Here is a 15,536-nt window from a genome sequence, read left to right as displayed (position 1 = left end):
TCTTTGACCTTGGAAGCCCCCCCCTCCCCGCCAATCCTGAACACGCAGGTTGCAGAAACAGTCTGTAGGGCACGTCTAGCTGTGTATCTACTCACACATGTACACCGTCTGACTTTTGACCTATATCTGTCAAACATGTACAGTAGAGAGCTGTGCGGAGGTTAGTCAAAGTTCACACCGTCACAGATCGTTTGCACCAGGGGAAGTAAAACACAACATGGCAGCGTGCGGTAAGTTGGATTCACCAGCAGTCATAAACATCAAATTGTACGAATTCTGCAACTGTAATCCTTTGACTTTTCGATATATCACTTTAACGATCTCTTTTCCACGGCCGGGGGCACGCTGGCCCTGGAGCCGAGGAACTGGTCCGTGCAGACCCTGGAAACAGTAACTAGTCTGGCACATAGGCTGGAGATTGGATAGGTGGCACGCTAAACTAGTTGCATTTGCAAAATCTGGAGGCAAAGTGGTGTTTTCCTGCAATCCGTGGACTCTTGTATTTTTGTAGTCAGGCTGATATGTATTGACTTGTCTCTGTTTTAAAGAATACACATACAAGGCCGGGGAGTATGACGTGTCGCCAGAGATGAAGGAGGACTTTGACCGGGACGGGTTTGTTATTGTACGGTAAGTGTACCTAGGTTATGTGTAGAAGTATATCTTGACACGATTTTTTGTATTGGAAAAATCTGTTTTGTCAGCTTTATGTGGCTTATATATTATGCTTTTATTTACGTCTGACCTTTGTGTGACCCCAACGCCATATTATAGGGCCAGGACCTGTCAGACTGTTTGAACCTCCCTGGCAGAAAACAGTCTGTTTAGTAAATTGATTAACACGGTGTGAACTGTGACCCTGTGAACCTTCGCACCGTTCTCTGCTATTTAAGAGATCTAGGTCAAAAGTCAGAGTGTGCACAGTCTGACACATGTGCCTGAGTTAACCCTCAAACACCCGAACTTTAAATGTGACATTAATGCCCGAACGGGGTCCAAATGGACCCCCTTTGGTTTCTTTCAAATTTATATTCCTTTTAGCATCCTTTCAGTGACCTTTGCACATATATTGGTTAAACATATTAATATGTTTATTTTGGCATGATTAAGTATTAAAAATTCCAGCTCATTATCATAATTTATGCAAAAATAGGATGAGGCCCGCAGGCATGAACATGGGGTTGACCTTTGACCTCATATGATTGTCAAAATGTCAAACCTCTAAAAACCTGATGAAATAATGCATGAGGTTGAGGTTACTTGGCAAACTACATATTGTTAAAGCAATAATGCTTCCTTGAAGACATATTGAGGACATCCGAACAATTTTGTGTGTAGGAAAGTGCCAATACTTGGCTCGGGTATCGACTTCCGTTATTTTTACAAATTTGTGCCGATCTCCAAAAAATTTAGGAGAACTTGTAGAAGAGGTTTACTGACAAAGTCACGGGAGGAATTTTTTTTTAGAATAAAAAAAGAATTCAAATAGCACATAAAAATATACGTTCGGGTGTTTGAGGGTTAAGACGTGCTGAACAGGTTGTTGTCAGGATCGGGGTGTGACGGTCGCAAGGTCAGAGAGCTCGCGGTCACAGCCAGTAGTTTTCCACATCTAGCGAACTAACCAAGGCCCACAAACTCCATTTTTCATTTGCAACGTTTGTATTTACAGAATCTAATTTACACAATTAATGAGGATATTCTATTCTGAAATCTGACTTATTCCAAGATAGGACTAACCAAACTCGACATATGTAATTGGGAACGAGAAAGAATGTATGAACTTGAAACCTCTTTGCAATATTCGTCCTCGAAAATGAAGCACACAGCAACACTGAAACACACATGGGGCGGGATTAGAAGAGAAATCCAATGTTAAAGCCATCCAATACAATTCCAGAGTATTTTCCAAAGTCAATTTTCTGGTCAATCTAGAATTACTAGTTGAATCAATCCTGTTCCATATATGCATAGCGTACTGATATCCACGAGGCAAATTTAAAGTTTGATGTCGCTGTCGGAAAAACTGTTGGTTGTTTCGTATTCTGGGCGGGATCTATTTATTGGTGGTACCAAAATAAAGGAACTCCTCACGTAGCTTGTTATGGGTAGCCTGGTTACCAAACCTATTATAGCTCTAACCAGGCTGTGCATGTTATGGGGCTATTTCAGGTGCTCTAGGCATGAAATGATGATGAAAATCTGAAATGACTGTAAATTTCAATATTAGACAAGATTTCTTCATCAAGAGTATTGTTATTGCTGTCCCGAAATTGCATTGGGTGCCTTTAAGGAATTTGCTGGACGCGGAAGAGGTGGAGAAACTTCGTCAGACGGTAGGGGGCGCTGATGGCGGGATGTTGTCTAACGCGTTCCACTCTGCAGACGACACCGGGCGCCTCGTGAAGGTCTGTCTCTGGAAACACCCTGGGAACGACGTCACGGGCATCATTGCACGCAGTAATAAAGTGGCGGGAACGTTTGAAAAGGTGAATTAGAGGGTAATAGAAAGCAATTATGCAAATTACGAGCCTCATAATTTACACGAAAATGCATAAATCTCCTGCATTTCATGATAGGATTCTTTAAACATGTGACATATGTAACAGAGAATGAGAGAAACAACAACGAAATAGATTATGTAAATGGAGTGGCGAATGGCAGGAATTTTATTCTTGTGGCATTTGGTGAACATCGTCAAAGACAAATTATGCAAATCAGGACATAAATGATTAGGTGATACTAGAATAGTCTTGTTTCTTACGATAACACTGTGATTGAACAACTCCCATTATTCGGGAGCAGAAGATGATCAGATAATCTAATTTATGCAAATAAGGACCTTATTTGCATAATCATGACATTCATTATCCATCGATATCAGTTGTAAAGGTTAAAGTATGGTGAAAGTATGAAGTCGTTTTCTATTTCCCTGTAAGCCAATTCTCCATCTGTGATTGTTTTATATTCCTTTGATATATGTATTAACAAACGATATCTATGTTTCTTGTCAAGCTCCTTGGAGGAGAAGTTTACCAGTACCACGCTAAGGTGAACATTAAGGAGCCAGAGCAGGGAGGGGCGTTTTTGTGGCACCAGGATTATGGGTGAGTTTGTTTAGGCCACACCGACTTAATTTTAGGGATGGCATCCGCGCGCGCATTGATTTTCGCCTGTTTTCCAAAAACAAAAAAGAAAAGATCACGTCCTACCTCCAGGCTCTAGGCCAGGGTAGTCCATGGTAGTTAGTGACAATACGGAGCCGGTGGTAACTCTTTAGGATGGCACCCAGGCTGCCGAAGCTCCTTGACGGCAAGAGCTCAGTACAAACACACATGTACAGTGCCGATTCATAAATTCCGCAAAAAGCCAGCACCTGCCGGCCTGTCATATACGTCGCTAAGTACTGCCGCAAATTCACAATACCTGAGCTTGTATTCCTGTGATTTAGGATAATTTTTATTTTTGGCTGGAATTTTTTTTATTCGCCCGCGCGCACTAGTTTTGGGGTCTTCAAAGGATGTCATTCATAAAATTAAGGCGGTGTGGCCTTACTAGGTGTAACAAGGTGTCAACATACAGTACACTGCAAAATAAGCAGTTGCTTTCCATATGTTATGGCTTCAACAGTACGTTTTGAAACTGATACATGCTAAATGACAGTATAACTCTGAGTAAAGAGACTCTTTTTACACAACCAAGTCTTTTATTCAGCCGACGTTTCGGTGACCGTCTGTCACCTTCCTCGGGGCAGAACGTTTGGGAATGCATCTATAGCAGTGACACCTGTGCTGCAATGCAATGTGAACCAGTCAGAATTGCCCTGAGGAAGGTGGCAGACGGTCACCGAAACGTCGGCTGTTTAAAAAGACTTAAAAAGAGTCTCTTTACTCAGTGTCTTACCAACCTGATGAAACATTTCACGGCAGCACAAGTCTCGTATAGATGCCATTGGTGATTGGATAAATTTCATCGTGTGGTGGGGAGTTAGACTAGTACAAAAAAATTTTAAAGCTGCATTATGTAACATGATTGGAACGATAAAAAGGTGATTTTTTTGTGCTCATTTCTGTACAAAGTACGTTGAATCAACCCTACTTCATTGCGAATAAGTGTCATTCGGGAAGTGGAGGTGCCAAAATATGACGCCTGAGTTTTAAAGCTGGAAACACAGATGTCAGCCAAGTTTGTTTACATTCTGGTATTTTGTGGTGGCACCACAAAATAAGTGAGCCTCGTGTGGGCTGTTTTTGCGCCAGCCATAAATATTAGAAATGTGAGATAATTGCTCAAACATGTTGAAAAATGCAAATAAATTACAAGCGTACAGAAATATTCAAATTAATGCATTTTTGTGCAGAAATGTTATATTTTTTGTGCAGAAATGTTACATACAAGTAATGTCCTTAAAGATGATCGAAACATTCCAAAGATTTTCAAAGAGAAGTAGCTTGGTTATCATGATATAAATAATATTTTCTACTATTTGCTTAAACTATTTAGATACTGGTACAACAACGGCCTGTTGTTTCCGGACATGGGAACAGTGTTCATTGCTATGGACAGAGCTGACAAGAACAACGGCTGTCTTCAGGTTGGTACAGGAAAAAAAAGGGACATACTGTTTTTGTTGTTGTTACCTTCGCCAAGAAGGTTATGTTTTCAGAGGCGTTCGTGTATGTGTGTGTGTGTGTGTGTGTGTGTGTGTGTCTGTCAACACGATAACTTGAGAAGGCTTGAATGGACTGACTTGATATTTGGTAGGGGGGTAGGTCTTGGTGAGACCTCAAAATGATTAGATTTTGGGCCACCTGGCGGCTTGTCATGGTACTGCAGCAGAACTTCCGGTTTTGATATCTCATGATCCAGACATGCTAGGGTGACGAAATTTTAAATGGTAGTATAGCTCTTGTGCTGGGGATGAAGTGACATGAGTATGAGCCCCCTAGTTGCTTGCTCTAGAACTGCAGGGGGTTTAAAGGACAGATGTTAAAAGAGGATAACGCAAGAACCGATTGATGGATCATCGTGTATTTTTGGTATGTAGGTAGCTTAAGTGATGCTTGACATAATGATATTACAATTATGCAAATATTGATGTAATTTGCATAATTAATGAGGAAATTCTATAAATCAGCTGCATTCCATGATAGGAAGTTCAAGCTTGTAACATGTTATTAAGAACGAGAGAAACACAGGCAAATATCGATTATGCAAATGAAGACTTAATTTGCATAATTAATGAGAAAATGTTATAATTGCATAGTGGTAACTGCCTGGAATTTCATACTTGGGGTGTTTGAAAGTTAAGTGAAGGTGAACATAATTAAACATAACTTATTCAAATAAGGACCACATTTGCATAATTTATGAGAAAATGGCATTCTTTGTTAAGATAAGACTGTCTTTTGGTGGAGAATATGATCAACAGACTGATATAATTCATGCAATTGAGGATCCTATTTGCATAATCAGGGTGATTAGTATATTTCTTATTCATAAAGGCTAACATCATTTGGCGAAGGTATGAGATCGTGGAACTCTAGTTGTTTGTTTGTTTCATTGTATATTATATTAGCACTTGAAGTTTCATTTTATACCCTTCTCTTTTGTACTATGTTCAATTGTTGTTGTCATACATTGAACCATGTATAAGTGTCGGGCTCCCACCGTGCAGGCCGGGTTTATCACACACACACTTTGTTTGTTTCTTTGTTTGTTTTGTTAGATCTCCATTAGTGTTTGTTCCATAACCTCTCCAAATGTGTGTGTTCAGGTGATGAGAGGCTCCCACCGTGCAGGCCGAGTTGATCACACACGTGTGGCGGGACAAACACACACTTTGTTTGTTGTTTGTTTTTGTTTGTTTGTTTGTTTTGTTAAGATCTTCATCGGTGTTTGGTCCATAACCTCCCCGTGTGTACTGGCCTAAGTGATGAGAGGCTCCCACCGTGCAGGCCGGATTAATCTCACACGTGTGGCGGGACAGGCATACTTTGTTTGTTTGTTTGTTTGTTTTGTTAGATCTCCATTAGTCTTTGTTCCATGTGTGTGTACAGGTAATGCGGGGGTCCCACCGTGCAGGCCGGGTTGATCACACACGTGTGACGGGACAGACATATTTTGTTTGTTTGTTTGTTTGTTTTGTTAGTATCTCCATTAGTGTTTGTTCCATGTGAGGCTCCCACCGTGCGGGCCGGGTTGATCACACACGTGTGGCGGGACAGACATACTTTGTTTGTTTGTTTGTTTGTTTGTTAGATTTCCATTAGTGTTTGTTCCATGTGTGTGTACAGGTGATGAGAGGCTCCCACCGTGCAGGCCGGGTTGATCCCACACGTGTGGCGGGACAGACATACTTTGTTTGTTTGTTTGTTTGTTTGTAAGATTTCCATTAGTCTTTGTTCCATGTGTATGTACAGGTGATGCGGGGGTCCCACCGTGCAGGCCGGGTTGATCACACACGTGTGGCGGGACAGACAAACTTTGTTTGTTTGTTTGTTTGTTTGTTTGTTTGTTTTGTTAGATCTCCGTTAGTGTTTGTTCCATGTGTGTGTACAGGTGATGAGAGGCTCCCACCGTGCAGGCCGGGTTGATCACACACGTGTGGCGGGACAGACAGGAGCGGACTTAGGCAGGGTCAAGCATTTGGAGAAGGTCAGGGTCATGTTTTTATTGATATTAGACCACACTGGTCCAATTGTATGGATTGCGCACGCATTGATTTTCGCCTCTTTGAAAAAAATACCTCCTCCCAGGCTCACGGAACTCCAGAACTCCGTTCCGACCCATGAATGCCACAAAAGGCCAGCATGTGTCGGCTTGTCGTATAGGTTACTAATAGTATGTACTACCGCAAATTCACAATACCAGCTTTGTATTCCTGTGGTTTAGCAGCATTTTTGGGGTGGAATTCTTTCTATTGCACGTGCGCACTAGTTTGGGATCTTCGGCGGATGCCATCCATAAAATTAAGGCAAAGTGGACTTACTGTTATCTGTTCAAACATATGTGTAAACCAACACTTGTCACGCAAATGATGTTCAGGTCCAGAAAAGCACAGCAAGACCCCATACGTTCGGTTGCAAGTTGAAGAAAACCTTATTAGTTCTACAACATATTTGGTCCATAACTGAAGACTATTTACCAAACCTAATGTATAAAAAAATACGGCAAGATACTGGCATACTAGTAGATGTAATTTCATCACTACTGTGACTGTATTTTATTTAATTATTCACTAATTACCCTCTGGCAAATGGCCACGGCACACACGCCTGTGTGACTTTCTGTGCAACCATCTTGAAAAGCCACTAGAATGCCCATAATCGAGCTTGACCTTCGTATTTCCCACACCAACCTACCTACAAAGTATTATGAAAAATATCCACAACATCAGAAGTTAGCCTGTCTGGGGAAATTCCGACATAAAAGGCCACAGCAGTTTTTACAAAAAGCAGCTATTTCGCAGATATCTAATTTAATAATGCAAACACCTACTATGTCCCACTTGAAATAAAGACCATTGCCCATAACAAGAGATGTCATTATTCATTCCAGGTACACCTCTGCAGTACCGTACAAAGTCGCTAGATTACCAATAATTGAAGTTGATTCAATCCCGATCCCACCCTACCCACCAAATATGAATTCAAGATAAATGCAGTTCAGTTCAGTTCGTCCTTAGGCCACAGCACCTAAATTTTATGGATGACATCCTCCGCAGAAAACAAGGCGGGCCAAAAAAAAATGGTTCCTACATTTTAAAATTTTGACTCAATCACTGTACAAATGGTTTTTATTCAGTAGGAACATCACATATACACAGCCAACATCACATATCACTGCATCAAAGTAAGAAACAGAACATTAAATCAGAGCCTTTTCTTGTCTCCGCTCTTTATACTAGTAGTTATCTGCCATCCACCATCCGGCATGGCAACAGACATCTTTGCCCATTTTCGGCATAGTGACCACTGTCATAAGGCAACAAAATTTCTTTTCCAAAAATCAGGCGAAAATTAATGCGCGCGCTAATGTCATCCATAAAAATTACTGCCTCCACAAGTTCCTGACTCGCATAGCCCACACCCAAAGTTATAACTCGTTCAAAAATCGCTAACCCCTATATATGGTGCATCCAATACACAACCTTCTTGACGAAGGTAATGGAATTTTATTTATAAATTAGCTCTCAGGTACATTTGTTAACAAATTACTTTCATGCAACATTTATAGATGTTGTCTTTTCTTAACACTCTGTACCATCTGATCAAATAATTTCTTGGCCCATATTTTCGGATTCCGACTCAAACCTCCACAAAAGTCTCCATTGACTGAGAATGGCTTGTTCCATTTACTGGTAGGAATTTCTAAATGCTTCTCTTTCGTACGTTTGGAGCAGAAAGTGTTGACTCTCTTCACTACCTCCTTAAAGTACGTCACTTCCTCCCAGAATCCCTTTCGCGTTTCCTGTTCCACGCTCCTCCAGAATGTCCTGTTGAAGAAGTCGTACATTCTCAAGTCTATGGTGTTGATTCTTCTATGATTCTCCAACTGTTTTACCGTGAGGGGGACGTATTCCTGTCGATTGTGTTGCTTGTTGACCTTTTTATTGGCGTGTAGTATGTCAAACAAACCCCAACACAGCCTCCGCCTCAACATGACAAGAGACTCATCGTAGTACTCGCTGATGATGACGAAGGTGTACCATTGGTCGAGCTGCTTGATTAGATTATCCATGAGCCTAGTGTCCTGTGTACCGAGGAGATGTGGCGGGAAACCCATGACGTAAGCTTGCTTGTTTCTCTCCCTACTTCTCCCTATATTTTCCGTCAGTGCCAGCTCATGTTCATACCGCTCGGGGTTATCCAGAAAGTCTCCCAGCGGATTCCGACTTTTCGTTAACCCGTAGCGTAGGGGCTTTTCAAAGTAGAAGAACTGTGAACGGAAATGGCTGAGAGGTTCACGCATGATGCCGATGTACCTAGTTCCCGGTGTCATGATCCGGTCCATCAGTGTCTTGTTGAAGACGGTGTGCTGTACGAGGAAATTGAAGCGATTCTCAAACACTTTCCAACGAGCGCAGTTAGTCTTGTATATCTCCGTCCTATCAATGGAGAAGAACAGAATCAACTTTTTTTTCAATATTGATTAATTCAGTCAACTTTTGTCACTTTGATTTCAAACGACGTTACGATTAGGCCATGTTGATTTGATCATATGGATGACATCCACCCTCGCATGTATTTTCGGCCGTTTCCAAAAAAATGTTTTCAACAATAGTGTAAATCGTACAAAACAGTTGCAAAATGGGCAGATATATACCATAAGTTGAAAAACCATAGGAAAACGATACTAATGTCGTAGAATGCCAAAATCAAACGAAAAAGACAAAATGTAAAGAAATGAATTTGAAAACTAGATTATTCGCCAAACAACACTCATTTGTTCAACCTTCAAACCACGCAGATTTCATAATGGAAACAACTTTTTGTTGGGCTAAACTTTTTTTATTCTCACACTCGCATCAGTTTTGGGGTCATATGAATGTCATCCATATAATGAAATCATCATGGCCTTACCAACTTTCAAGAATTCTGAGACCACAGACCACCATCAAATATTTACTCAAAGAACTTGTCATGATTTCCCGTATTCAATCTCCTTTGGCGATCCCCTTCTTTCTCATGAAAGGGAAATAGCTGTGAACTTAAGATCATGTAACAAAAACACATGCAGCTGTTAGCTCTCAAGGAGGTCATGTAATGAAAAACACATGTGAAAGCAAAGATTTGTACAAGATGTACAAATAATTGAAATGACTTCCTCACTCTGGGACAAACTGAACCCAGCAAAACTGAACTTGATCTCAGGGTCATGCGGAAACACACACACACACATACACGCACACACACGCACACACACACGCACACACACGCACACACACACACACACACATACACGCACACACACACACATATACCAAAAACAACCTGTGTATTGATTGCCTGTTCTTATACCAAATGTTCCCTTATGTTCTTGCAATTAGCCCTCGGGCATGAATTTGCAATAATTTCATTTACCAAAAACAATACCCCCATTTTTCATGGAAGTAAAAAGTTAACTCGTAACATTTCGCACCTCATTCGAGAATACTTCCTCCTGTTTCTGTGTACATATTGGTAAGACAAGAGCAGATTTTAAGCGGCTTGACAAATTTCAGATCCAAATTGAATGGCGTTTTATCTTGAAAGTTGTTCATCTTTGTTGGTAGAAGTCAGTATGAAGCAAGTGTAAACTTCAATTTCCAATACAACAAATTGGACTCCCCCAAATTTTCGACTGTACAACTCCAGTCTTTGTCAAGGAATGAGCAATCCACCGCTTCCGTGACATCACGCAGATAACAGACATGACTCCGTGAGCAGTGGATCATAGGTTGCAGAAAGTCTGAGGCGCCCCCCGTCTCTGTTGAGGGATGGCTGTACAGTCGAAAATTTAGGTGGGTCCAATTTGTTTTGTTGGAAATTGCAGTTTAAACTTGCTTCATAATGAATGGCGTTAAAATATTAGTGGAGGTTGGACAGAGGAACGTGGTGTTATATTCTAGTTGAGGACTTTTCAATAAGAAGTCTTTCACCTGGGAAAAGTAAGTCTCATTCCGTTGGTTCCATAGCACATGGTCATGTGATGGTTGTAGGCGAACCTCAGCAAGATGACGGCTGTACTGTCTGAACCAGTCTTGTGGACCTACAATGTGCAAGCCGACAAGAGACTGTAAATACTTAAAGGGGCATTATGTAACATTTTTGCACCAAAAAACGAAAAATCGTATGCTGAGGTCACTATGCCAAATAACTATCTTTGTGCCAAAATACATTCTTCTTAGTTTAACTGCCTTAAGCTACATGTACCTAAGGTGGCAGCTAACGAATTGTCGTTGAGTGTCAACGTGATAGATATATAATTGCTTTGACCTAAATTACTTCCACATCTGATTTTGATACTCCCAAAACATGTGTTCAAAGCTGCATGTTTTGTCCCCATGCTTATGGTATGAATTTTTAAGATCTTCGCAGCCAACACGAATTGTTCTGTACGTGGCTACCTCAAAGACTGTTGCAAAATGGCCCCTACGTACCTTGATAAAAACAAAGTTGGTAACAGGCTTCGTGCAAGAGTCCCCGGACGACAGGCTCCAGTTTTGTCCCATGGTCCTGAGTTCCGACGGGAGAGACGGGAGAGATGTCACGTTCTCTGCCGCTGTCACAAGTCGGCCTTGTCCTCCGAACACTGCGTCACTGGAGACAAGATTAATACAATAGAAGTTGCAGGTTCATGTCCGGTGGCTAATATCACAGCAAGTAATTTTTATGGATGACATCAGCACGCGCATTAATTTTCGCCTGATTTTGGAAAAAAAACCCAAGAAATTCTGTTGCCTTCTGACAGTGGGCGAAGATGTCATGCCGGAAGGTGGATGACAGATAACTATGAAGAGAGAGTGATGCTGTGATGTTGGCTGTGTATATGTGATGTTCCCACTGAATCAAAACCATTTGTACAATGATTTAGTTAAAATTTTGAAATGTAGGAACCTTGTTTTTTTTCAGCCCGCCTTGTTTTTTTTCGCCCACTCGCATTAGATTTGAAGTCATCCATAAAATTTACTTGCTGTGGCCTAATTGCAAATTACAAATATAAAGGAACATTGAAACAGAGTATAGAATAACTAAAATCTACATGTCATGATGATGAAAGGAATCTGTCTAAAACTATGGCTATGTCTAAAACTAAAACTTCTGTAAACCATGGAAGACGGTATGTCGATCACCTTTTCCAAATGTGTGTATTTTGGGAAGTTGAAAGAAGAATAGTTTTTTTTTTTGTCTGTAAGTTTAGCGAAATCGGGATGAATTGTAAAAGTTTGAATAGTCGACTCATTTCGAGCGTTGTTATGAAGCGAACAGTTTGAGATAAAGTGTATTTCGTCATCCACAGCCCTTGCACTAGAATATTTACAAATTCTTTCACATACAGATAGTCTTCTATGAATTGATGAAGGAGCTAACTTTTTGGGAGGACTGGCCACATTCATAGCACGATATTAAGACAGCAAATTGAGTACAATGTTGGAATAGTCCGGTATGTACCGTACATTATTCAGCTGCCTACTCAAAACAGTATCGCAAATCCTTGTCAACGATATCGGTTGTGTAACGAAGGACATTATATACACTTATGTATAATGTCCTTGGTGTAACCAAAGATACTACGTCAAAAAGAAAACATAGGACGACCGCCACCGCTACTTTTTTTAATCACTTCATAGGTCACCACAAAACAAGGCTCATGGGAGCCACTCTAAATGTTTTGGGTTACAGTACAGCCAGTGAGGATAGATGTTTGTTGACCTTAGACTTGAAAAGTTTAAGGTTATACTCATAAGGGAAACAATCACGTGGTAGCTTATTCCAAAGTGATGCTGTTCTGGGAAAGAATCTTTCAGCTTGGAACTTCCTCCTAAGAGGTGGTGAATGGAGGATTCGAGCCCAAACACGACAAAAGTAAGACATCTGCTTGTAGAAAATAAAAACGGTACCTTGAATTTTGTCGTTGCTTCTGAAGACGTTTAGATGTCGCCATGTCCAGCTGATCCCACATCTGTCCGGTGAAGTTCACGTTCAGATCCAGAAGAAACAGAATGATCAGACACAGCAGCACCCACCACAACAAGTTGACTTTTCCTGTTTCCGCCATTTTGAATTCTCGACCTGTTCCTTGATCTTTTTTCTTCATGACGTACTTGTACCGTGGTCTAGTCAAGGTTCCTGTGCACATAGAAAGAAGAAGACACGTATCATGGTAAATATGTTGGCTAAAGGCTGTACGTTGAACAACAAAAAGTAGATGAGCTGTGTTCGGTGTCAAAATTTGACTCGATCAGAGTTCGTACAGTAGTATCTGATATAATAGTAATAATTCATTCCGAACCAAGCAGTCTGGTCGTATGTAGGCCACGCGTACCTATACGTATTAAATCGAATTTGCTAAATTTCAGTCAAATTTGACCCCCGAACACGCCATTAAACCAGAGTTCTAGCTAGCGCGAAGTAGCCCAGGGGCCCCCTACGCTATGATTTTGACCCCCTACGCTAAATCCCCACCTACGCCAATTTCAATACAGCATAGGGGCATTGTGACTGTATTTCTTTGTTCAAGAATGCCAGATCAAATGTGAAAAATCACCAATCTAGGATACATTGAATGTACCTTAAGAATAACATTTTCCCCTTTGGGTATCCCTCAAATGGCCTCTTTTTTAGCTCAAACTTTTAAAAGCTCTGCACCCCCCCCCCTCACGGTCGCTTCGCCCCCTCGACATGCGGCCAGTGCCACTACACCAAAATTAAATCCTAGCTAGAACCCTGTAAACTGAGTAACTGTGACGGCCTGCTGGTTACTGGAACAATGGCGTACCCTGGGATCTTACGTTACTCACTGAACTTCCTCAAGAGTCTGCGACGTGCTGTGCCGACGGTTGACCCACAGGCAAGAGAGCAAGTCAAAGCCAGCCTCCTCGTGGATTACTGTACCTTGTTTTATGGTAGGACGGACCAAACAAAAAATAGTAGTGACTACACGATAGTAGAGACTAAACAATGGTAGTTGACACTAAGATAAGGGTACGCAAAATGATATTCTTACCTCCAAAGGAGGGCTGTCATTCTTTGCCTGAGAAGCAGACCTCGGGGAAAAAAAGCCGGGAGAAACTCGGTACGTAAAATCACTACGGTTGTCGGCCATCTTCCTTATAGCCGTAACATTCACATGTAAATCAGGTTTGGGGGATGCGGTGCCAATCAAATGACGTTACTTACGAGGACATCTGATTTCAATCAGGTCGGAACAAGGGAAGAAAACATTTTGTCGATCACGAAACATACCAAGAATGTTACTCACCAACACCAGGTCGCTTGTAAACAAGATGGGTGAGTTTCAAGCGATCTTGCGCACCTCTGGAGCTGACATTGCAGTCGTAACAGAAACATGGTCTACACCACAACTCCCAGCCGAAGTGACACCCATACAGAACTTTAACCTCCGAACTCCAGCCAATCTTGCTCCTAAACAAGGTTAGGTCATAGGCTGTAGCTCGGGAGGTTTTCGAGTTCCGAGTGGGTGCCGAAGGCGGGTTCCGACGGGTGCCGAAGTCACTCGAAAATCGAGTTCCGACGATCGGTAGAGACGAACAGCTCATTCGGCAGTGATCGGGAGGCCATATTCGGCTATGTGTGACCAAGGCTGTAACTATGGCCTGTACACTGCTGACCTGTTCCCGAAGACCAAGTTAACCTGACCAGTTTTGCGCAGTAAAAAAAAATCAGCAAATCTGGAAAATGCTGTCAATGAAATTGCCTACTAGATATAACCCCCCCACACACACACACACAGCTTGCCTGCCATTATGTAGCCAAACCCTCTTTCAGTCAATCTACTGCTATCAGACACTCATGGACACAAACAAACACACAGACAAACACACCCAAAACAAAACTCCCGTATGCAGAGGTAAACAAGCTAACGCATAATATAGAATTAAAGGTCAGCATGCTTAGACCCTCTATTTAACCCTATCTAGACCGGGCTTTTTTGAGCAAGATTTGACCGGGGGGGGGCTCTTTGGCCCCCCCCTCAGAACTCGCTAACGGTATGTCGTATGGCTACCAAATTTTCAGAGGATGGTGTACTAGTTAAAATTTATCATATCTACAATTTTGATGTCATTATGACGTAATATGACGTCCTTATGACGTCATTAATGGGATTTCATTGGCCAAAACCGTCTAGATAGGCTATTCCCTGAAAACTAAATGGTATTCAACATAACTTTACCAAAAGTGTTTATGACAGAATATTAGAGTGTACTAAGTCTTATGTTGCTCATAGCAACACCGGGGACGTCATAAAATGACGTCATACATATTTAAGATATCCGCCATCTTGGATCATCAATCTTGAATTTTCAAAAATAGTTTTTTTTCGTGATAAAGCCTAAAATACATTGTAAACATACCAAAGACCTTCATTTAAACCTTTTTTGGAAAAAGAAATGGAAGTATTGATGAAATTTTAAGGAAAATAACTTGTATATACCTGTTCTAATGATATGGTCCGCCATCTTGGATTTTGGCCAATGACGTCATCAAATTAGCATAAATTATGCATATTTAATGATAAAATTTACATAAATTCATATGGGATGTTATTAATATTAGAAACCATGAGTAACTTGACATAAAACCCATAAAATTCTATTCTTGAAACAAAAATTACTAAATTTAGCAAAAAATGCCTGTCAGAAACCCGTTGCCATGGCAACACAAAAAATTATTATCTTATTCCAATGATGGAGAATTGTTACCAACAATATTTTAGGAAAAGTCACCAAGTTTGGTCGTTCTACGGCTAGCCGTTCAGACGCTAGGTGACATCAAAGTTGGCGCGGGCGACTTTTAGTCCCCCCCCCGGTC

General features: G+C 41.2%; 2 protein-coding genes across 5 annotated transcripts in view; one reads left to right on the top strand and one right to left on the bottom strand.

Annotated features, from left to right (window-relative positions):
• The first annotated feature begins 126 nt into the window (after positions 1 to 126).
• Positions 127 to 15,536, top strand: part of LOC109481551 (ectoine dioxygenase-like) — an 18,146-nt gene continuing 2,736 nt past the window's right edge. Inside the window, exons 1-6 of the mRNA XM_019784143.1 lie at positions 127 to 230; positions 549 to 630; positions 2,294 to 2,489; positions 3,016 to 3,107; positions 4,504 to 4,594; positions 6,562 to 6,657. Coding sequence (XP_019639702.1) covers positions 218 to 230; positions 549 to 630; positions 2,294 to 2,489; positions 3,016 to 3,107; positions 4,504 to 4,594; positions 6,562 to 6,657 — 570 coding nt within the window. The 5' untranslated portion in view covers positions 127 to 217. The remainder of the gene's footprint in view (positions 231 to 548; positions 631 to 2,293; positions 2,490 to 3,015; positions 3,108 to 4,503; positions 4,595 to 6,561; positions 6,658 to 15,536) is intronic.
• On the bottom strand, positions 8,220 to 13,890 carry LOC109481546 (galactose-3-O-sulfotransferase 2-like). Of its 4 annotated transcripts, none has more exons than XM_019784133.1 (6): positions 13,711 to 13,890; positions 13,483 to 13,598; positions 12,605 to 12,833; positions 11,144 to 11,303; positions 10,643 to 10,752; positions 8,220 to 9,109 (listed from the first exon to the last, which is right to left on the bottom strand). In XM_019784133.1, the coding sequence occupies exons 3-6, from the start codon at positions 12,799 to 12,801 to the stop codon at positions 8,233 to 8,235; spliced, it is 1,344 nt and encodes a 447-aa protein (XP_019639692.1). In that variant the 5' UTR covers positions 12,802 to 12,833; positions 13,483 to 13,598; positions 13,711 to 13,890; the 3' UTR covers positions 8,220 to 8,232. The 4 variants fall into 4 exon arrangements, with proteins under 4 accessions (XP_019639692.1, XP_019639694.1, XP_019639691.1 ...); XM_019784135.1 differs by having other exon boundaries at positions 13,496 to 13,598; XM_019784132.1 differs by having other exon boundaries at positions 13,505 to 13,598; positions 13,711 to 13,888.

Source organism: Branchiostoma belcheri, unplaced genomic scaffold, assembly GCF_001625305.1.
Source record: "Branchiostoma belcheri isolate BF01 breed outbred unplaced genomic scaffold, Haploidv18h27 scaffold56, whole genome shotgun sequence".
In the NCBI taxonomy this organism is placed as follows: domain Eukaryota; kingdom Metazoa; phylum Chordata; class Leptocardii; order Amphioxiformes; family Branchiostomatidae; genus Branchiostoma; species Branchiostoma belcheri.
Note: the sequence above shows the minus strand (reverse complement) of the source record. Positions and strands in the feature narration are given on the sequence as shown.

Coding starts and splice junctions, on each gene's coding strand:
- LOC109481546 (XM_019784133.1), bottom strand. CDS start 12,801: ATGAAGAAAAAAGATCAAGGAACAGGTCGAGAATTCAAAATGGCGGAA. Junction 11,304..12,604: donor AAGCAACGACAAAATTCAAG/GTACCGTTTTTA, acceptor TCTTGTCTCCAG/TGACGCAGTGTTCGGAGGAC. Junction 10,753..11,143: donor CCAACTTTGTTTTTATCAAG/GTACGTAGGGGC, acceptor TGCACATTGTAG/GTCCACAAGACTGGTTCAGA.